The 23,849-nt window shown below is 38.5% G+C and overlaps 2 protein-coding genes across 9 annotated transcripts in view; both read right to left on the reverse strand.

Annotated features, from left to right (window-relative positions):
- Positions 1-2,524: 2,524 nt before the first annotated feature.
- Positions 2,525-6,437, reverse strand: mylz3 (myosin, light polypeptide 3, skeletal muscle). Its single transcript, XM_062062723.1, has 6 exons — positions 5,792-6,437; positions 5,469-5,496; positions 4,459-4,602; positions 3,216-3,386; positions 3,059-3,136; positions 2,525-2,981 (listed from the first exon to the last, which is right to left on the reverse strand). The coding sequence occupies exons 1-6, from the start codon at positions 5,915-5,917 to the stop codon at positions 2,953-2,955; spliced, it is 576 nt and encodes a 191-aa protein (XP_061918707.1). The 5' UTR covers positions 5,918-6,437; the 3' UTR covers positions 2,525-2,952.
- lancl1 (LanC antibiotic synthetase component C-like 1 (bacterial)) overlaps positions 4,488-23,849 on the reverse strand; it is a 152,937-nt gene continuing 133,575 nt past the window's right edge. For 2 of the 8 annotated variants that reach the window (XM_062062486.1, XM_062062495.1), the window contains exons 10-16: positions 22,114-22,321; positions 19,607-19,754; positions 19,374-19,520; positions 19,119-19,301; positions 18,835-19,011; positions 18,646-18,718; positions 10,151-11,406 (exon numbers count right to left, since the gene is read on the reverse strand). In XM_062062486.1, the coding sequence (XP_061918470.1) occupies positions 11,330-11,406; positions 18,646-18,718; positions 18,835-19,011; positions 19,119-19,301; positions 19,374-19,520; positions 19,607-19,754; positions 22,114-22,321 (1,013 nt within the window). In that variant the 3' untranslated portion in view covers positions 10,151-11,329. Of the gene's footprint in view, positions 4,603-5,468; positions 5,497-10,150; positions 11,407-18,645; positions 18,719-18,834; positions 19,012-19,118; positions 19,302-19,373; positions 19,521-19,606; positions 19,755-22,113; positions 22,322-23,849 lie in introns of those variants that run through there. The other 6 variants (XM_062062533.1, XM_062062542.1, XR_009827714.1 and 3 more) reach the window with 5 other exon arrangements.

Raw genomic sequence — 23,849 nt, forward strand, 5'->3', positions numbered from 1 at the left:
CCGCGTTGGTGACCCCTGCTTTACAACAATGCCAGATTTTGATTGATTGAGACTTTTATTAGTAGATTGCACAGTACAGTTCATATTCCGTACAATTGACCACTAAATGGTAACACCCGAATAAGTTTTTCAACTTGTTTAAGTCGGTTGATTCATGAAGTTGTAAAGTTAGCTATTTTCACTCGTTGTACAATGTACAATCAATTAAAAAAATCCCATAATGTAGAATCTAACCCCTTAAATACATTTTGTTAAAAAACATGATGTTGTGCATTGTATAATGCAGGGGTCCCCCAAACTTTTTTTTCTTTCTTTTTTTTAATATATATTTTTTTAATTGTGAATTTATTAATCAATCAACAAAACAATACACAACAACACCACAACAATGCAATCCAATTCCAAAACCAAACCCGTCCCAGCAACATTAAGAACAAAAATAAACAGAGCAATTGAGAGCAATTGAGGACACACAAATCCAAATGTAGTGAAACAAAAAGGAACATTATCGACAACAGCATCAATATTAGTAACAATTTCAAAATAGCAGTGATTAAAAACATTAATAAAAAATAATAAAAAAATTAGAAATGAACAATAGTGTCCCAGTGGCTTACACTTGCATCAAATCCCATAAGCCCGACAACACACCGCGTCCAACATTTTCCACAAAGATATAATAAGTCATATTTTGGTTCATTTATTAGTTGAAACAAATTTAAATAATGGATCCCATATTCCAATATATGACTCATTATTATCTAAACTAAATGCAGTTTGTTCTACTCATATCATCTCCATAGCTTGTGTGTACCAGTCAGTTTGAGTTTGACTATCAACATCTATCCATTTTTTTAATATTACCCTTTTTGTTATTATGCATATTGAAAGAAATGCATTTTTACTCTTTGATGACACGTTACTAAATTGATGTAGATCCCCAAGAATACAAGTTTGCAGTGTCATTGTGATGTTTATATTAAGGAATGTGATTGCTTCTTTTGTTGTTTTCAACCATAACTCTTTTATTCTCGGACATTCCCACAATAAATGAACAAGTGTTCCCTCAGCTGCCCGACACTTCATACATAACTTGCTATCTACTACGCCAATTTTAAACAGCTGAGAAGATGTCAAATACAATCTATACAATATCTTAAATTGAGTCAGCTTATCTTTAATGCTTCTAAAGGGCTTATTGGCATTTTTCCAAATATCATTCCATATGTCTCTTTCATCTAAAATGTTTAAGTCCATCATCCATTTCCGAACACATGCATCATTTGCATTTCTAGTGTGGTGTTCATTTATTATTCCATAAAATAGTTGAATTAATTTCTTAATTGTATCTTGATTAAAAAGTGCATCTTCCAGTTCATGGCTTTTTAAGGACATACTTTCAGAGGATATGCATTTATTTACAGCGTGTTTTAAAGAGATAGAATGTAAAAAATGATTTCTGGGTACATTATATTGATCAACTAAATCATTGAACGGTTTAAAAGAGTTTTTATTAATAACATGATGAGGTTTAGTAATACCTCTGTCTTTCCATGTTGTCCATTTAACCACATTGTTATTAATGATAATATTAGGATTGTACCAAAGCGGTTGATTGACAGATGTCATTGGGTTGATTCCTAGTATTTTCGGGCACAGTTTTAGAATGTTAAAGGTGGCTTCTATTGGGCTTTGCCTCAATTCATCCCCAAACTTTTTGACTCGTGGGCCACTTTGGGTTATATATATATATATATATATATATATATATATATATATATATATATATATATATATATATATATATATATATATATATATATATATATATATATATATATATATATATATATATATATATATATATATATATATATATATATATACTACCGTTCAAAAGTTTGGGGTCACATTGAAATGTCCTTATTTTTGAAGGAAAAGCACTGTACTTTTCAATGAAGATAACTTTAAACTAGTCTTAACTTTAAAGAAATACACTCTATACATTGCTAATGTGGTAAATAACTATTCTAGCTGCAAATGTCTGGTTTTTGGTGCAATATCTACATAGGTGTATAGAGGCCCATTTCCAGCAACTATCACTCCAGTGTTCTAATGGTACAATGTGTTTGCTCATTGGCTCAGAAGGCTAATTGATGATTAGAAAACCCTTGTGCAATCATGTTCACACATCTGAAAACAGTTTAGCTCGTTACAGAAGCTACAAAACTGACCTTCCTTTGAGCAGATTGAGTTTCTGGAGCATCACATTTGTGGGGTCAATTAAACGCTCAAAATGGCCAGAAAAAGAGAACTTTCATGTGAAACTCGACAGTCTATTCCACAAAATTGTTTGGGTGACCCCAAACTTTTGAACTGTAGTGTGTATATATATATATATATATATATATATATATATATATATATATATATATATATATATATATATATATATATATATATATATATATATATATATATATATACAGTGTGAATGAAAGATCAAGAACCAACTGAGATGGGATGTCCTCTGGATTAGGTTTATTCTGAAAGGAACAGAGTGAAAATAAATTATAGTTTCGTGGGCAACGGGAGACTTTGGCGGTCAGTCCACTGCCGCTCTCCAGGACCTTTGGCGTTGCTGGGCCAGTGATGGCGCGACTGAATGAGGTGGCGGTGGGAAGGGAAGGATCGGCCCTCACTTGATGAGTGGTCACCCCTGCTCCCCCGTGTCCTCACCTCATGCGGCGAGTGGAGACACGCCCCCGGTGGGAGGTGAGTGATGGGTTCTACAACGGAGAGGGCCAGTCCCGATAAGAGGACGGTTGAAACGGTAAACAAAATAAACAAAACGTTGGGTTCGCTTCAACATCCCGTGTACAAAGTCCTTGTCTTTTCTTCTTGGTCTTCGAATGTCCAATGTCCTGAACACGCTCTCCTTCTGCGGGCCGCTTAAACGGACATGATGTGCTTGACGAACGCTGCAAACAAACCAGGGAGGCAAACATCACCGCCATTGGTTGGCGCGATAAGGAGAATGAATGCCGGGGAAACGTACCTTCGTAGTGCACGCTGCCGTTCTCGTCCTCCTGGCCGGCCATGAGGGCTTCAATCTCGGGCTCACTCATCTTCTCTCCTGTGGACCGGAAACCGCCCCACGTCACACACGGCCGCTTGACATTTGCGCGCTCATTCCGAGGCGAGGTGAGACTCACCCAGGGTGGACAGCACGATGCGGAGCTCAGCGCCCATGACGGTGCCGTTGCTCTCCTTGTCAAAGACGCGCAGACCCTCAACGTAGTCGTCATACGTACCCTTGGGCAGAGCGTCCACCTGCTTCAGCATGGGCATGAAGGCGTCGAAATTGATCCTCTTGTTGGCCATGTCTGGGGACGACGTCACAGGAAGAAAAGGGAGGGGCATGAGCACAGTACCACGTCGCCTGGTGCACTGCAAAAACTGAAATCTAAGTAAGATTAAATATCTCAAATAAGGGTGATATTTGCTTATTTTCTGTCTGATAAGATAATTCTTTTCACTAAGCAGATTTTATGTCAGAGTGTTTTACTTCTTTTAAGTGTTTTGGTCCTAAATGATCTCAGTAAGATATTACAGCTTGTTGCTGAGATTTTATGACCTATATTGAGTAAAACATGCTTGAAACTAGAATATAAAGTGTTGCAAAGCTGTGTCACCAACATTCACACATATAAAACTGCTTTTTCAAAGTAATAATTTCTTATTTCAAGCAGGAAATAAAAAAACATGACTTTGACACAATTGTGTCTCATAATTAAACTGACAGTTAATATTGAAACATTTAACATGTGACATTTCAAAACAATTTTGAAGAGAAATAGTTCATGCACATTCAGATAAATTCTTCAAAATTACAATAAAAAAAAAATTTGGCCGTGGGCCAGGCCATATATATATATACTATATTCCTTGCTCACTAATTGACTGAAAGAACACACACTTGGCGCGATGATGTCATGTTATCGATGGGAAAATGCATTTTTAGACAGTATGATTTGCCTGAGCGTTGCCTTTTTGCCTTTCCATTGAGAAAAATAAACTAGTTTTTAGTGTAAGTTTGCTGGTTTCAAGAAATGTAATGCCGAGCGCATATCATTATGTCAAGATAATGGCACTAGCATTTACTTAATTTAAGAATATTTTTCAACATATTGAGAAAAAAAGTCTCATATTTGTTTTTGCTATCAAGAAAAGTGCACTTGTTATTAGTGAGAATATACTTATTTTAAGGTATTTTGGGGGTCATTGAGGTTAGCTAATTTGACTTGTTTTGGAAAGTCTTGACAAGCCAAATTTTCTTGTTCTATTGGCAGATAATTTTGCTTAGTTCAAGTAAAATACCCCTCATTTTTGTATTTTTTTTCCTTGTTTTTGAACACTGGACTTTTTGCAGCGTGAGCGCCGCGGTCCAGTTCTTACCCTCGGCTGATGGGTTGCCCAGGATCTTGACCACGTCCTTGTTGGTGGGGTTCTGGCCCAGGGCGCGCATGATGTCGGCCACCTGGTTGTAGGCCACCTGGCTGTCACCGATCCTGTCGAAGAGACCGAAGGCCTCCTTGAAGTCTGAGGAGGAGAAGAACAGCCCAAATATAATTTACATGACCTCACCGATTGTTGCCACGTGCATTAAATAGTAAGACGGCGAAGGTGACCTATTTTTGTACATGCCACCGCTTTTATGTAGTCAACAGCTGTAGTACAAGCACCAAGCCCGGCCGTCTCCCATTGCGCCCCATGGGGCGGGGGAGGGGGTGCAAGCTGATACCCCCCTGACACCCCGTCGCCATATAGAGGCACGGCGACGCTCCTGTTAAACTTAAAAATGCTGACCGGGGGAGGAGTTAAGGATGCTGGTAACTAATCTGAGGGCTAAACACGCCCGTTTTGTTTCCAACACACGGTATTTAAATGTAACATTAATTAATTACATATTACAAAACTGTTGTGTATACTAATTCACAGATGCTATTTTATTATATAAAAAGGTCAGTAAATGATTCTATATATTTGTAAACGCTCTGAAGTGGGGAAAGGGGTAAGATTAAATAAGCTTCGCTTCTTCCTACTCCTTTTCGGACATGATGTAAAGTGAAATGATATGAACTTGTGTGATGTATTATACTGTAAGTGTGTTCATGTTCGAAATAAACTAAAGAAAGAAAGAACATGTGGCGGTCGCAGTTTGGATTCTTGCCTGTAAGGCGACCTCCCTCCAAAAAGGTGCGGGTGCTAAACCTTGACCCCCCCAGGAGAGCAACAGGGCAAGGCAGCGCGGGCTCAGAATAGACATAAGTCACATTCCCTTTGACAACTGGGCACGTCAGGCAGCAGACGACTGTCAGCGTGAGCTAAAGTGTCGGCGCCGCCATCGCAACCGAACAAATGACCAATAAACGGGACTTTGACTGGGGATGGAATTCCTCACTTACCCTCAATCTGATCCGCCGTGAACTCGGTCTGCGGGACGGAAATGCACACAAAGTCACACAGAGAAAGACAGTGTTGTGTGCGCGTTAAAAAGGATGGAACAATAAGACCACAAACAAAGTCGCTTTAAACTGTTGTCTATTTTATCTTATTTTTGTTGATTTTAGGGGAAATCATAATCAGGCGTTACAATCAAAGCAGTCAACCTTTTTCCCCCATTTCTTTCTTTCCCAACATGGTATCCAAATCAAAAAACCCCCAAAAGTAACTCCACTGGTACTGCCGCCCCCACCCTTAAAGATCCACCACACAAGTGAGTACACACCATGTTGGAGGGTCGCAGCTGCAGGAGCGGAAAGGAAAGAAGAGGCCAAAGAGTCCCGAGACAGAGTGGTCCTGAGCGTGGGCCTGGGCGCCCTCTTATGTATTCTAGGCCTGTGATGTCACACATGCAAATGAGGCGGCTCAGATGACAAACGGGGACTTCTTTAACTTTCTTAGGGCTGTAGCTGCTTGCAGGCCTTTAGAAGGGGACGGGGCTATTTTGGGATTTAAGACATTGAGTTTCAAGATTTGAAACCATTTCAAAAAAATACCTCAGAAGCTGCAAAAGTCTTTTAGCGTGTTTGCTTTGCCTCGGTTTGCGGCGCGAGACTCTGGCGGTGACAATATATTAAACCTTGGGCTGCTGAGTTACTACTTTTAGGAGGGCCCCAAAGCCCAGCCAGATCATTTACACCTTTTTGTTTACTTAGGGAGATGTCTCTTCCTGTTATGGTGGAATAACCAAAGCAGCAGATTGCACCGAAGAAGTAATTTTGCACTCAATTAGAAAGGATGTGAGCGACATGTCCAACTTGATCATTTAATAAAAGGGACAAGCGGTAGAAAATGGATGGAAACAATGGCGTTCAGCATTGGCAGCGCTCTCCATGGTACTGAGTCCACGTGGCAGGGTGTGATCGTCCTACCCGTTCAGGACAGAGGGTGGCACTCACTTTTTAAACCATACATACTTTTGTCAAATATTGACAGTCAACTCAGATTGGAGAAAAAAAATCTGGTGTCAAAGGTCACAGACAGCTGAGTGGGACACCAAACGATGCACGAGAAGTCGCCTCGCCATCCGCTGTGCGACCCAGGAGTTAAGGATAAGGGTGTTTGTAGGGAAGAGTGAACACGCCCCTGCACAGATGAGCTCTATTTTTAATCATTCCTGTCTGAGGTGTTTGGTTTCTGAGAAGAAGAGGAGGGGATGGGGGGGTTGGGGGGCTCCACTTGCTCCTCCGGCACGGCCCCTCCCTCCTCCCTGCACGCACACGCCATACCTCCACCCCGAGTGTCACCGAGACTGCCTGAGGCTTAAAAAAAGAGCGGTGGCATTGTGTCGCTGCGCGGCGTTTGGGGAGGGAGGAGTCTAAAGCGTGAGCCTTATTAGGAAAAGAGAGTAGTCGGGCCAAATGTCGCGCTGAGGAAGCGACACACAAGACCTGACCCACTTGCTTACAGTCAAAGTGCCTCGGACCAAAAGTGCTTCCATTCCCTGACTTCATTGCGAGCGAAGAGACGTGTGCGGTCGTTCGAGTAAAACATCTAAAGCAGGGGTCACCAACGCGGTGCCCGCGGGCACCAGGTAGCCCGTAAGGACCAGATGAGTAGCCCGCTGGCCTGTTCTAAAAATAGCTCAAATAGCAGCACTTACCAGTGAGCTGCCTCTATTTTTTAAATTTTATTTATTTACTAACAAGCTGGTCTCGCTTTGCCCGACATTTTTAATTCTAAGAGAGACAAAACTCAAATAGAATTTGAAAATCTAAGAAAATATTTTAAAGACTTGGTCTTCACTTGTTTAAATAAATTCATTAATTTTTTTACTTTGCTTCTTATAACTTTCAGAAAGACAATTTTAGAGAAAAAATACAACCTTAAAAATGATTTTAGGATTTTTAAACACATACCTTTTTACCTGTTATATTCCTTCCTCTTCTTTCCTGACAATTTAAATGAATGTTCAAGTAAATTAATTTTTTTTATTGTAAAGAATAATAAATACATTTTACTTTAATTTTTCATTTTAGCTTCTGTTTTTTCGACAAAGAATATTTGTGAAATATTTCTTCAAACTTATTATGATTAAAATTCAAAAAAATTCTAGCAAATCCAGAAAATCTGTAGAATCAAATTTAAATCTTATTTCAAAGTCTTTTGAATTCCTTTTAAAATTTTTGTTCGGGAAAATCTAGAAGAAATAATGATTTGTCTTTGTTAGAAATATAGCTTGGTCCAATTCGTTATATATTCTAACAAAGTGTAGATTGGATTTTAACCAATTTAAAACATGTCATCAAAATTCTAAAATTAATCTTAATCAGGAAAAATTACTAATGATGTTCCATAAATTCTTCTTTAAATTTTTAAAAAAAGATTCGAATTAGCTAGTTTTTCTCTTATTTTTTTCGGTTGAATTTTGCATTTTAAAGAGTCGAAATTGAAGATAAACTATGTTTCAAAATTTAATTGTCATTTTTTTTGTGTTTTCTCCTCTTTTAAACCGTTCAATTAAGTGTAAATATCATTCATTATTAATAATAACATAGAGTTAAAGGTAAATTGAGCAAATTGGCTATTTCTGGCAATTTATTTAAGTGTGTATCAAACTGGTAGCCCTTCGCATTAATCAGTACCCAAGAAGTAGCTCTTGGTTTCAAAAAGGTTGGTGACCCCTGATCTAAACCATCTCATCTGAATTATGGCCATCAACATTAAATGGTAATCCAATCCACTTTATTTATATAGCACATTTAAACAACAAAAATGTTTCCAAAGTGCTGCACAACAATATTAAAAATAATATTAAAAACAATATTAAAAACAATAATCAAATATTATCCTTAGCTCCACCAATGACTGAATAAAAACAAAAAATAAATTAAAGCTGCAAGCAGCGTTGGTCGGGTCCGCATTTTGGCTGGTGCTAGTCCTAGGTGTCCCAATACTTTTGTCCAGTGGTAGTCCTGAGTGAGACCTACATAGAAGTTTGTGTTTCATGTCTCTACGATATTCGTACTGGGAGTTAGAGGAAGTTGTGTCTGTGTTTTTTTCCTAGGTGCTGCGGCACAGTGGTTGTTTTCTTTGAAGGCTCGTAAAATCACAGCAGCAGAGCAGCAGCGTTAGCGCAGCAGGTCTTTGAAGGCTCGTAAAATCAGAACCGTAGCACGTATCGAAACTCTTTCGTCAACTTGTAATCAGAAGGGTTCAATCTCTCTCCTGTAGTAGATTGAAGCCGAAACGACAAACGCGCTCAGAGTAGATAATGTTTGGTGACCGCTTCTTACAAAAACGTAGTGTTGAAGGGGAGATTGCAAACTTCCTGTTGATTTTTGCTGAAGGATGTCAATCTATGAAATGTAGGTCTAAGTGAGACCTACATAGAGGTTTTTGTTTCATGTCTCTAAGACGTTCCTACCGGAAGTTACAAGCAGTTTTGTCTGTTTTTTCCTCTGAGGAGCAGTTTTATCTGTGTTTTATTCAAAAATTGCGCTAGAGCGCAATTTAGAGTTTTGGGGTTCCTTTTTTTTATTAGATCGCAATTTCCACCAGTCCTGATGTGTGTGAAAAGTTTGGTGAGTTTTGAAGTATTTTAAAGGGGTCAAATTACAGCTCAAAGAGGCAAAAATTAGTGTTTTTAGTACAATTTTGTCTTGAAGGGGAAATTGCCAACTTCCTGTTGGTTTTTGCCCGAGAATGTTAAATTATGAAATGTAGGTCTAAGTCAGACCTATATAGAGGTTTTTGTTTCATGTCTCTACGACCTTCCTAGTGGGAGTTACAGGCAGTTTGTTTTTGTTTTTTCCTAGGGGGCGCTAGAGCGCAATTTTGATTTTTGGGGTTTGGTTTTTTATTAGATGGCAATTTTCGCAGGTCCTGATGTGTGTGTCAAATTTGGTGAGTTTTGAAGCATGTTAAGTGGGTCAAATTAGAGTTTTTTGTGGCGGCGGAATAATAATAATAAAACCTTACAATTTCAATAGGTTCCTTTCGTCCCATTGCAAAAGGAACTCCCTTTGGGATTCCTTTGACAATGGTCCTGTGCGGACCCTAATAAATATAAAACCAATATAAAAATTAGGGATGTCCGATAATGGCTTTTTGCCGATATCCGATAACTCTTTAATTACCGATACCGATATCAACCGATATATACAGTCGTGGAATTAACACATTATTATGCCTAATTTGGACAACCAGGTATGGTGAAGATAAGGTACTTTTTAAAAAAATGAATCAAATAAAATAAGATAAATAAATTAAAAACATTTTCTTGAATAAAAAAGAAAGTAAAACAATATAAAAACAGTTACATAGAAACTAGTAATTAATTAAAATGTGTAAAATTAACTGTTAAAGGTTAGTATTATTAGTGGACCAGCAGCACGCACAATCATGTGTGCTTACGGACTGTATCCCTTGCAGACTGTATTGATATATATTGATATATAATGTAGGAACCAGAATATTAATAACAGAAAGAAACAACCCTTTTGTGTGAATGAGTGTGAATGAGTGTAAATGGGGGAGGGAGGTTTTTTGGGTTGGTGCACTAATTGTAAGTGTATCTTGTGTTTTTTATGTGGATTTAATAATAAAAAATTTTTTTAAAAAAACAAAAAAAAACGATACTGATAATAAAAAAAACGATACCGATAATTTCCGATATTACATTTTAACGCATTTATCGGCCGATAATATCGGCAGACCGATATTATCGGACATCTCTAATAAAAATAAATATGATTAGAACGATTTTAAAGGGAAAAACCAATTAAAACAGTAAATAGAAATCAAAGTTTATAAAAAAAACACAGAGGACAACAGAGGACCACACAACTCACGTAGTGTTAAAAGCCAAAGAATAAAAGTGGGTCTTAAGACGAGACTTAAAACAGTCCACTGTGGGAGCAGTTTGAACATGGAGGGGCAGAGTGTTCCAGAGCTTAGGGCCGACCACAGAGAAGGCCCTGTCTCCCCTGGTTTTAAGTCTGGTCTTGGGCACCACGAGCTGGAGCTGGCTCTCGGACCTCAGAGCGCACGTAGGAGTGTAAATTTGGATGAGGTCCGAGATATACTGAGGTGCCAGTCCATGTAAAGCTTTAAAAACAAACAGCAAGGATTTAAAATCAATTCTAAAATGAACAGGGAGCCAGTGCAAACTCTGAAGAATTGGGGTTATATGCTCGCGTTTCCTGGCCTCTGTTAAAAGTCATGCTGCCGCGTTCTGGACTAACTGCAACCGGGAGAGAGCTTTTTGGCTAATGCCAGCCTAAAGTGGATTGCAGTAGTCCAGGCGACTTGAAATAAAAGCATGCACGACTTGTTTAAAAAGGTTAAAAGATAAAAATGGTTTTACCTTTACTAAAAGACGAAGATGATAAAAACACGATTTTAAAACGCCATTGACTTGTTTGTCAAGTTTAAAATCGCTGTCTATAGTGACGCCAAGGCTGGTAATAAAGTCAAATTATCACTGTGTGAAATGAATACCTCCGAGTAGCGCGGGGGTGGTGACCATTGCTTCCACCCTGTGGTGTTTTTGTGCTGCAGCACAAGAACAACAACACAAAAGTTGTGTGAAAAATCAGATGATTTATTGCTCGGACAGTGCAAAGGATACAATAGTGATATTGAACTGGGCATAATAAGCATAAGACTTCGTGCGGCAAAAAAACCAAAAAAAACTAAGAAAAATCCTTAAATTGCGTTTTGATTTACTAGGAGCTGACATGTGTTCGTTATTGTTGAGAAATTCCCAGCACAGCGAGAGCAGGAAAAATAACATCTACCTGCAGGCTTGTGGTGGAGGGCTTCACACCTCGAAGGCTGGAAAGCGTGCTTGTGTTGGCTGCAGAAGGTCGGCCAAAAAGTAGATGGTACCTGCCATGCCTGTGGAAAGTGAGAGAAAAGTTTCAGATCATTTTCATCATATAGGGAAATGCACACTTTCTGTATATTTTGAAAATGTTGTCGCAATTTTCTCCTGGTTTTTGTATACCATCACGCTAGGGCTGGGTGATGTATCGATATACTCGATATATCGCGGGTTTGTCTCTGTGCGATATAGAAAATGACTATATCGTGATTAGGGCTGCAACTAACGATTAATTTGATAATCGATTAATCTGTCGATTATTACTTCGATTAATAATTGGGTAAAAGAGACAAACTACATTTCTATCCTTTCCAGTATTTTATTGGGAAAAAAAAACATACTGGCACCATACTTATTTTGATTATTGTTTCTCAGCTGTTTGTACATGTTGCAGTTTATAAATAAATGTTTATTAAAAAAAAATTACAAAAAAAAATTAAAAAATTGCATCTGCGTATGCGCATAGCATAGATCCAACGAATCGATGACTAAATTAATTGCCAACTATTTTTATAATCGATTTTAATCGATTAGTTGTTGCAGCCCTAATCGTGATATTCGAGTATACATTCTCACGCAGTTGCTTTTAGCTGCGGGCATTACACTGCATGCGTTTCCCACTCTTTCTTGTCTCTCCTTCTCACAGAGACATAAATCAAGCGCACCTTCTTACACACGTCACGTGTGCAACGTCACACGCTCCCGCGGAGCAGACAAGTAGCGACATGGTAACGTTAGCTGTGATACTAACGGTGAGGTGCGGGTGGTAATACGAGAGAGAGAAGGTGCGAATCTGGTAACAAATGGAGGAAGAATTAATTCCCAAGAAAAACAGCACGGGGTCCATCGTCCGGCGGTGGTTTGGCTTCAAGCGGGAAGATGTTCAACATTTGTGCGGCAAAAGCGTTGCTACAAAAAGTAGCAGCACTGCTAAAGTAGCATCATTTGAAAAGTCACCCGCTAGAGAATGAGGAGTGCTCGAAACTCCGCATGTCAACATATCCGTTCGGTGCCACACCAACAAAATGCCCAAGCAACCATTTCCAGATCAGATCAGAATCAGAAATACCGTATTTTTCGGAGTATAAGTCGCTCCGGAGTATAAGTCGCACCGGCCGAAAATGCATAATAAAGATGGAAAAAAACATATATAAGTCGCACTGGAGTATAAGTTAAATTTTTTGGGGAAATGTATTTGATAAAACCCAACACCAAGAATAGACATTTGAAAGGCAATTTAAAATAAATAAAGAATAGTGAAAAACAGGCTGAATAAGTGTACGTTATATGAGGCATAAATAACCAACTGAGAACGTGCCTGGTATGTTAACGTAACATATTATGGTAAGAGTCATTCAAATAACTATAACATGTAGAACATGCTATACGTTTACCAAACAATCTGTCACTCCTAATCGCTAAATCCCATGAAATCTTATACGTCTAGTCTCTTACGTGAATGAGCTAAATAATATTATTCGATATTTTACGCTAATGTGTTAATAATTTCACACAAAAGTCGCTCCTGAGTATAAGTCGCACCCCCGGCCAAACTATGAAAAAAAATGCGACTTACGGTATAGTCAGAAAAATACGGTACTTTAACGTATGAAAAAAAAAGTCAACAACAGAAGGCGATAACGTCCGAAGGAACCTATTATGCAGCTCATTTGTATTTGACAGTTATTGAAATATCTTGTGTGACATCATGCACAAAAGTGCACTTTATTTGTTTTTAACTTTGTAGTGGCGTTCTGTACAAAAAGTGCACTTTAATTTAGTGTTGTTTTGATAAGTCATCTTAGTGACATCATGCACAAAAGTGCACTAATAGCTTGTTTTAAAATGTCTGACAATCTTGCACTTTCTGTTTTGAAATGACATGAATGTTTGTGCCACTGCTTAATAACTGTTTAATAAATACAGTTTTGGTAAATTGTCTTAGTTGTGATTTCCCTCTCTGCATGAAAGTTTAAAAAATGAGCATATATTAATGCAGGATGAACAAGAATGTTTTAATGTAGACACATAGAATCATCATACTGCTGTGATTATATGCATCAAGTGTTCATTCAAGGCTAAGGCAAAATATCGAGATATACTGTATATCGTGACATGGCCTAAAAATATCGAGATATTAAAAAAAGGCCATATCGCCCAGCCCTACATCACAGTAATCGTATGTTTGCGTGCATAGAAGTGCGCGCAACTGAGTTCCCAACCTAAGAATCACACGCTGTGGTGACTCATTCTCTGGGATGTTTTTGACTGCAGAATAAGCCAACAATAGGCCGAATAAAGTTGCAAGTGACTTTGATAAAGTAGGTGAGAAACACTACTGAATTCAGGTAAGAACTTGCAGAAAAAGTGGCGTCCACATGGCTCTTCCCTCTCCTCCTACCTCTCCGCTCATTGCTATATTTGCCAACAAGTCCTCTATAGGTTGTATTCGGACACGTGACTTTTGAACGGAAGGGAACAAAGTGGTGGGCCACCAAACCAACATGGCTACTGTGCAGCAAACAGAGTATGAACTATCGGAGTACGCAAGGGGGCCAATATTTTACCATTAAAAGCAGATACGAGCAAAAAATGCTAACTATGCAGTAGAATCTATTCCTACACTACCGTTCAAAAGTTTGGGGTCACATTGAAATGTCCTTATTTTTGAAGGAAAAGCACTGTACTTTTCAATGAAGATAACTTTAAACTAGTCTTAACTTTAAAGAAATACACTCTATACATTGCTAATGTGGTAAATGACTATTCTAGCTGCAAATGTCTGGTTTTTGGTGCAATATCTACATAGGTGTATAGAGGCCCATTTCCAGCAACTATCAGTCCAGTGTTCTAATGGTACAATGTGTTTGCTCATTGGCTCAGAAGGCTAATTGATGATTAGAAAACCCTTGTGCAGTCATGTTCACACATCTGAAAACAGTTTAGCTCGTTACAGAAGCTACAAAACTGACCTTCCTTTGAGCAGATTGAGTTTCTGGAGCATCACATTTGTGGGGTCAATTAAACGCTCAAAATGGCCAGAAAAAGAGAACTTTCATCTAAAACTCGACAGTCTATTCTTGTTCTTAGAAATGAAGGCTATTCCACAAAATTGTTTGGGTGACCCCAAACTTTTGAACGGTAGTGTATATTTTACCAAAATGAGATTTGTGGTATGAAGGATTATTCGTCGGTCGCACTATCTGGTGCGCAAGACATCATTCTACACGACAAAACAGATGAAAACCTGGAAAAGAATGGAGGTCAACAACTTCTTTATGTGTGACTGGGTCGAGGAAATTGGTTTCAAGGCTCTCTCGGATAAATATGCATCGTTTTTGCTCGGGTAAGGTTGCATTTCATGATTTAACTTTGCATATTTTTTGCTTTGTTTTTGTTGTACGCGCCGTTTACGAGTATGCATGTTTTCTTTACTCTCTTTATCAAAATATAACTACAGATGTCAGCATCGTGTATGTGCTGAAAGATTTATTTATGATTGCTGCCTTTGGTAAAAGCTTAGCTCTTTTAGGTCTTGCTCATGTTTGCTTTCTTTTATTTAGAGTCCCCGAATTGATGCGTTACGAAACACGTAGCAAAAATGTGTTTGAAGAAATATGAATAATATCAAGATAATATTTGAATGGGAAATACTAAACGTTAAAAGGCTGTTCTGAAAACACCCCCGAGGAAACCTCAATGATGGACGCTTTTGACCTCCCTTCCTCCTCAACGACACCTGGAGTCGAACTTTTGCTTGCATGCAGATCGGCCCCAGTCTATGGACATTACATCATCACACCCAAGACAATGGGCACATACACCCCCCCCCCCCTCTCCTTCACCACCGCTGGTTTCCCCTCGGGGTGATGGTCGGCTGGCAGCGCTTCATAGCAGCAGTCAACCTCCAGGGCCCCAACTCCCCGCCCCTCTGTTGCGAGTTGTCGTGATTAAATGTAACGTGTTTATGTGTGCATTGCATGGAGGTTTTTTCTCACTCCAGACTAGGCCCCCTTAGGAGCCCAGTCTAGATTGTATTTTTTTACTCTTCTTCCCCAGCGTTTTTCCTTTTTCTTATCTTTTACGGGGCGCCTTTGGCGACCCATCAGCGTTCCTGTTCTGTAACGCTGTACACTGTTTGTTTGTCTAATCTTGAACGGGTTTGTGCTGAAAACATAGTTTCGTTGTATTTGTGCAATGACAATAAAGTCCTATCCTATCCTATAAGTATAACAAACAAACCTTTAACAAAGCGTTCACTGCAAACTCGTGCATTCTTTGACTCTGCCGTCTTCGACTGGGGTAGGTGCTCCTGTTTGTGTCTTCTTCGAAAAAATAACTAATATGCCGACGCTATCACAACAGACGCTCGCTGGCCCACCACTTCGAGCCTTGCATATTTAATGAGCCGGACGTGACGTCAAGTGAATACAACCTATAAAAGGTAAAAGTGATGTTAAATGTAGGCGTGTCCCAATTAAGACGGCAACGATTAGTTGACATTGTCAATAATAAAATTTGTTGTCTACAAATATAATTGTCGACAATAGTCGTGACGTCATCGCTCGTGTTTTTCCGGGTGGAAAAGGCCTGCGTTGCCACTCGCAAAAAAATTGCCAGTGATAACATAAGTATGAGAACATTTCCTCTTATTCATGTCCAAAACAAGAATACCTTTCTCATTTAGCTAACGAGTGTGGGACAAAGTTGTGTGAAAAATAACTACCGTATTTTTCGGACTATAAGTCACAGTTTTTTTCTTAGTTTGGCCGGGGGTGCGACTTATACTCAGGAGCGACTTATGTGTGAAATTATTAACACAATACCGTAAAATATCAAATAAAATTATTTAGCTCATTCACGTAAGAGACTAGACGTATAAGATTTCATGGGATTTAGCGATTAGGAGTGACAGATTGTTTGGTAAACGTATAGCATGTTCTATATGTTATAGTTATTTGAATGACTCTTACCATAATATGTTACATTAACATACCAGGCACGTTCTCAGTTGGTTATTTATGCCTCATATAATGTACACTTATTCAGCCTGTTGTTCACTATTCTTTATTTATTTTAAATTGCCTTTCAAATGTCTATTCTTGGTGTTGGGTTTTATCAAATACATTTCCCCAAAAAATGCGACTTATACTCCAGTACGACTTATACATGTTTTTTCCTTCTTCATTATGCATTTTCGGCCGGTGCGACTCACACTCCGAAAAATACGGTAACTATCATTTTAACCAAAGTCAGCGAGCTAAAATTTGTCTACATCAATTCAGGTACGTTTTAAAGCAGCGTCAATTTGCAATGCCGTAAAAAAGGCACAATAACAAACACAGAGATAGACAGGCACCAATGCGAAGGTATCATAGGATCAAAAATACAATCTATTAAATAGCCAATATATTTAGAATTAATCAAAGATACAATTATACACATAGAGTCTGTTTGTCATGCTTGTTATTGGATACTTTCTAATACGCTTCTGCCTTGGAGACGTACATAACTGAAATTGTTTTAGACTGCAATATTGTTCAATTAAGGACACTTATTACGTATGTCTAGTGCAGCTGGGATAGGCTCCAGCACAGCCCGTGACCCCGAGAGGGACAAGCGGTAGAAAATGGATGGATAGCTTGTGTGCCATTGTGTGCTTAGCTGCTGTGAAGCTGCTCGCTCAGAGGAGCCACTACACTGCAAAAACTGAAATCTAAGTAAGATGAAATATCTCAAATAAGGGTGATATTTGCTTATTTTCTGTCTGATAAGATAATTCTTCTCACTAAGCAGATTTTATGTTAGAGTGTTTTACTTGTTTTAAGTGTTTTGGTCCTAAATGATCTCAGTAAGATATTACAGCTTGTTGCTGAGATTTGATGACCTATATTGAGTAAAACATGCTTGAAACTAGAATATGAACTGTTGCAAAGCTGTGTCATCAACACTCACAAGTATAAAACTACTTTTTTAAAGTAATAATTTCTTACTTCAAGTATGAAAAAAAAAATCACGATGCCGAGCGCATATCATTATGTCAAGATAATGGCACTAGCATTTACTTCATTTCAGAATATTTTTCTACATATTGAGCAAAAAGGTCTCTTTTTTTTCTACCAAGAAAAGTGCACTTATTAGTGAGAATATACTTATTTTAAGGTATTTTTGGGTTCATTGAGGTTAGCTAATTAGGGACCGATATCCCTTTGGGACAGAGGACCCTATTGTATTTCTAGCGTTTTATTATTATACCGCCGCCTCTTTGAGCTGTAATTTGACCCCCTTAACATGCTTCAAAACTCACCAAATTGGACACACACATCAGGACTGGCGAAAATTGCGATCTAATCAAAAAAACAAACTCCAAAACTCAAAATTGCGATCTAGCGCACCCTAGGAAAGAAACAGACAAAACTGCCTCTAACTCCCAGTAGGAATGTTGTAGAGACATGAAACAAAAACCTCTATGTAGGTTTCACTTAGACCTATATTTCATACACTGACAACTCCCAGCAAAAATCAACAGGAAGTTTGCAATTCCTTCAAAACAAAAGTTGAGTAAAAACAGTCACCTTTTTTCAAACATTATCTCCTCTGAGCGCGTTTGTCGTGTCGGCTTCAAATTAGCACAGGAGAGAGATTGAACCCTTCTGATTAAAAGTTGATGAAAGAGTTTTAATTACTGCTCCGGTTTGGATTTTATGAGCCCTCAAAGTCGGTCCTGTCCATCGCTGCTTGCAGCTTTAATTTTACTTGTTTTGGAAAGTCTTGACAAGCCGAATTTTCTCGTTCTATTGGCAGATAATTTTGCTTAGTTCAAATAAAATACCCCTCATTTTTGTATTTTTTTTCTTGTTTTTGAACACTGACTTTTTGCAGTGTAGCTAACCGTGTTTACTTTTTTGTAAATGATTTCCCTAAAATACAAGAATAGACCAACGTGTGTGCTTATTCGAAGACATTTGGATGTTACCTGGCTGTCCAGCTTTGCAGAAGTAAACTTGATGGACTGCTTGTATCAGAGCGCATTTAGCTACAAGCCGAAACCATCCGATACTTGTTTTTTGGCTGACATTGGATCAATATCATAAAAGATAATTTATCCATTTCACCCCTAATTTATATGTATTTCATATTGTTTTTGCCGTGTAAAACTACAATTATTCTCTATTAAAAGTAAGGTAATTGGATTTACATAAATTCTTTTTGGGAATTGTCATACTGAGGTACCACTGTCCTGACAATCATACCTTCAAAAAGTGAGAAGGGTGTGTCTGGTGTCCTGCAGCCGTGTGAGCCATAATTGATGCACCAATCTGCAAACTGAACAGACAAAGAGAGCGTAGTATTTGTACTTTATTAGGAAAAGGGTGTGCGGAAATTTTAGGAAGTAGCTCAATCTGCATTGTGGATCTACTGTACTGTTTAGGTGCACTAACCATGCAGGCTCTGTAAAGGTGCTTGGCGTCCCGTGTTTGACGGTACAGAGCCAAGAATGTGTAAGCATTGCCCGCTGCGCCATGACACAGCCCGTAGCCTTTCTTCAGCAAGCCCCACCGCCACACAACCTCGCCACACTGCAGAGCATCCTCCAGATAATGAGAATCACCAAACACCTGGAACATGGGACGATAATTGACCAAAGGCGACCACAAAATAGCTTCCGAACACATGTGATATTGTATGTGCATTTTCGTAGAGACAGTTAGATTCCAGCATTTACACTGTGTGCCTGCAGGAGCATATAAATGACGCCCGGGGATCCGTGGCACCAGTGCACCAACAGGTCGCGATCATCCCCGATGCAGGGAGGGTAGTTTCCAGAGGGGAACTTAAGACGGCAGACATAGTCGACGCTGGGTTTGACCAGTCTGTGAATGTTCTCCTCAGCCGCAACAAACCCTGGCTGACACAGTAAGCACAGCGAGGTTTTGCTCAACATGTTGCTCTGCTGACGGCAGAATGATGGCTCCTTTACCTGCATGAGGAAGTAGTAGATCCCAGCCAGTCCGTGGGCTGCACCGACATATTGCTCCTGGTACCACTCATACATGAGGGGACTGTGATTGTGGACACGAAGCTTCCTGCTCTGGTGCTCACCTGAAGCCAAGATGGCCTCACTGATCTGAGGAAAGAGACGGCAAAAGGTAGCTGCTACTCAAAAACTACAGTATGAGGAGCCTATCGAGGTGAATGAAAGTAATGGTTCACCTGCTGGATGTGCTGCAACGGGATTCTGTTGGTGCCAAGCTGCTGGTTGATGAAGATTAGAGAGTAAAGGTAACCAACTCGACCGTAGAGTAGCTCGTCAGGCAGCCCACCCGAACCCTTCACAACAGTCTGGTGATACTGCAGCAGTCTGCAAATAATGCACGACGTGTCGATCAATACGGGACTGACACTCTAAACAAATGATGAGGAAGAAACAGTGATGGGTTTACTAATTAACAAGAGCGACATTTGAGTTATTAGTAAAACGGTGTGTAGTGTTTTATTTATTTATTTGTAAACTTAATTTTTTATTCAACTTTTAAAAGGAACAAATATACATAGACTTGATTGAAAATAAAAATACAGGTATCTAAACCAAAAAAAAAAAAAAGAGTGGAATAATAATAAATGTGAAAGTGGAATAATTAAAACTAATAATCATTGATAAGCATAACAAAACATGTTTGTGGGAACATACATATTTTTTCCAGGAGATATACTTATCATCTCTTGCCTTATTGTGTTGTTTTGATAAAGAGTAGATTGTCTATCCATTATCCCCTTATGTTTGTTTGATATACCTTACAGTGTCTTCAAAGTGTGCATTATTTTACTAAAATAGGGATTTTTGTCTTGAACCAACTTTCATGTTTACATTGTATCTAATGGGTAACTCTACTTCAGTATCCAAACTTTTTGATTTATGAACCATTTTCAAGAACCAATTAAGTTTGTAAATTGACACTCCAATGTAATAATAATAATAATGATATAATATATAATACTAATATTTAATAATAATAATAATATAATGATTACAAAAAAATGAACCCCTCTGGCTTATACTTCGATCATTTTTGGTCCCCCTGGCTGAAAGATTTACACAGAGTGGGGCTGCTCCCCTAAGTTAATAATCATTACCACTATTGCGGGAAATAAACTACATTTCTTACATGTATCATTATCGCTGGAAGACCGCAAGACGAGGCTACATGTTACACACTGAGTAATAGCAAGTAAGAGCAGACAAGAAGGAATACTAATCATTAAGTTAGCTTTAAAGAACATAAGAAATACGTTGAAAGTAAGCAGATTATTAACAGGAAATTAAACAGTAGATTACTAATACAAGAGTCTAGAGGGAGGATAATATAAAAATGCTCTGTTGGTGCGCAAGGGGATTCTGTTGTGTCCATACCAATGGTAGTATCAGGGTAATGTGTATAATCAAAACTAGAGGGATTAGACAGATATTTTTTACAAAATCAAATTTTTGTCGTTTTTGTTATAGTTTACAAATTCAAGGAATATGTCTCAAAACAAAAAAAAGATTTAAATTAGATAGTAGTTTTTGTTTTGTTATTGTGTACTATTGACTTTGTTTTGCTTAAACCCTTAAAAAATTTTGAATAAGGAAATAGTTACTATTTTTATTAGATTTTATTATTATGTTGATATTGCTACACTGACGTCTTTAGTTTTTTGGTTTTCTGATTATAATTGTGATTAAAATGAACAGCTTATACATGTTAGAATAATTGTAAGTTATCACAAAAATGTTTGTGTTGAAATGAGTTCCAGGCAAAAGGACAGGGGCTGTCTTTGAGGCCTACCAAGAGCAAGGCTCGTAAAACTCCACTGTGTAGGGGGGGGGAGAAAGATGGTGTTCCTGTGTTCTTTCATGTATGGTAATCAACAGAAGGATGTTGTTCTGGCCCAAGGACTTCAGAGTGGACAGATGGCAGGATCTGCCCAATTTCCAGACTAACTCTTTTTGAAGTATTTTACGAACTCTCTTTGAACTATTTTATGGAACTCTTTTTGAACTGTTTTACGACCTCTTCTTTTGAACTATTCTGTAACCAAAGGCAACGCTGTTTACGTCCCACTTCCCTCTGGAAGTGGAAGCGGTGGTCAGGTGGTCGGAGAAAGTCAAATAAAGAAGGAGTGCAATCTTTTGGCAGAGCGTGCTGGAGATTGTAGAAGGATACAATGCCGGGCGACTCTCCTCAATATATTGAGTCCAAATTGAATTCTGTCTCTGTTTAATTATTTGCCTCTTGTCTTGTTTAATAGATGTCATCAGTGTTTGAACCTGACACATGTGCTCAGTATTGGCTGATACTAATTTTAACGTATCTGTTGATCAATATAGTGATATATCAGACGTCTAGATTGCCTCTAAAATCTGCTTACACAATTACACGGAGCACAACTGACATCATAAATGCTTTTTTTTCCCCTCAATCGTGTTAAAAAGGCGCATGCACGTGCATCTACTGCTGCATGAAATGCAACCAACACCCGTAAGTAAAAAACTTTATATTTTGTTGTTAAATAAGGTTTAAGGAAATTAGATAATATTGCACTTTTTAAAAAAAAATTTTTACATCTTGTCTCTGATGCAAACCCGAGGCGTCATATTACCAACCATAACAAAAGTGTTCTTAAATCAATGTGATTATGACTTGAAAATATTGTTGCAGTGATAAAACAGTGGGACTAACCGGGTGATGCACTCGTCGGCCTCCCCTGGCCTCTGGAGTCGGTGGTAGACCACGGCGGCGACAGCCAGCGGGCCTGCGTCACCACAAAGGAAGGTGACATCACGGCGGGTCAGGCACTTCAGACTGCGGCTGACGTGTTCGACAGCCTTCTGGAGGAACGTCTCCTGCTTGAAAACTCGGTGGAGGTGCAGGTAGAGCAGTGCAATGCCTGGAAAGAAAGAACCCCCAAATGGACACGTCCAGCCTCATCGAATGTATACATTTTCAGTGTTGGCGCTAGGAATTTTCAAAATCAAGTCACAATAATAAAAATGGGGTCCCACAATACATTTTTTGGGTCCCACTTTTTTGTAACGGTTTTGAAAACAAATGATAAATGTATGCATTATCCTGTTATAGCTCACATTCTATATTGTATTTTGGAAAAAGGTTGTCATAAACGTTACTTAATTACGGTAATAAAAAAAATAATACAAAAGAAAACACATTTTATGCATATGTAAATGTATCCAGTTATAAACATTCATTCACTTTATTCTTTCCTTCATGGATTTAAATTTTACCACTGCCAGTAGTTTTTTTTCTCTATTTGTATTTAATAAGTTTTAGGTGTATTTATTTCAGTATAAAAGTGTAAAAAGTTTTTTGCTTCGGTCATGAAATGATGATAATGGTGTGCCAAGGCATACATACATTTTATATTTAACGTTTAAATCTCTGGAGTCTACATCAACGTCAGATCTATCCGTCAAGTCTAAGTTTTTTTAAAACATTTTTTAATGTTGTTTTATTGTTTGTTTGTTTTCTGCCCTTTGTCCAAGAAAACTATGTTTTTTTTATGGCAAACACACAAAATCTTCCACAAAAAATATCTTTCAAAGTGGAATATTTGATGTGAAGTAATCGGAGCCTTGGATAGGTCAATAATTCATAAAAACATTGATTTTGATTCAATATTATGTTTTGAGCAATGACAGTTTTAAAGAAAAAAAAAAACAGCTTTGTTTTATTAGTCAACATTGCAACTTTTTCTAAATTACATTTCACCCTTAAGCTTTTTTATTCCACTTTAGTTATGTTTTTGTTTATTTTAATAGTATTTTTTAGAATGTGCTGTGGGCCTTTAGAACATTAGCTGTGGGCCGCAAATGGCCAAACTTTTGACACCCCTGCTATAGATAATAAAACATTTAATCTGATAAGTCTATCGATAAAAAGCAGAGCCTGGCGATGCGAGCGACACTTGCTAACTTGTCAGCCACTTCTCAGAGAGACTCCTTTTGAACTTTCCTCGCACATTAACACTTCAAAAAGGCACATATTCGCCCCGTTTGTTGACCTGCAAAGTATGTTTTGGGGTGGAGGAGTCTAGCCGGGTGCTGGTTATCTTGAAGCTAACAGCTAGCCTGTCTCCATCCTCAAACAATGTCTCTTCAGCGGGAGATAAAAGTGAAGTTTCCATGGACTCACAAAGACTAAAACAATTCATTTACTGGAGTCATGGCACAGGATGAAGTTACACTCACCTTAGCGTTTACCATCAAGTCTTTCTTTTGACAGCCCCTCGCGGTAAAGTTGTCCGAGTGCAAACTGAGGCAGTATATGTGATTGCTAAAACTTTCGGCGAATCAAAATTTACGACCAATAAAAACGCAATAAACGGGGGACGGCAGCACGTTGGAAGAGGGGTTAGTGCGTCTGCCTCACAATACGAAGGTCCTGGGTTCCGTCCCCGA

The sequence above is a fragment of the Entelurus aequoreus genome, linkage group LG01, assembly GCF_033978785.1.
Source record: "Entelurus aequoreus isolate RoL-2023_Sb linkage group LG01, RoL_Eaeq_v1.1, whole genome shotgun sequence".
Taxonomy (NCBI): Eukaryota; Metazoa; Chordata; class Actinopteri; order Syngnathiformes; family Syngnathidae; genus Entelurus; species Entelurus aequoreus.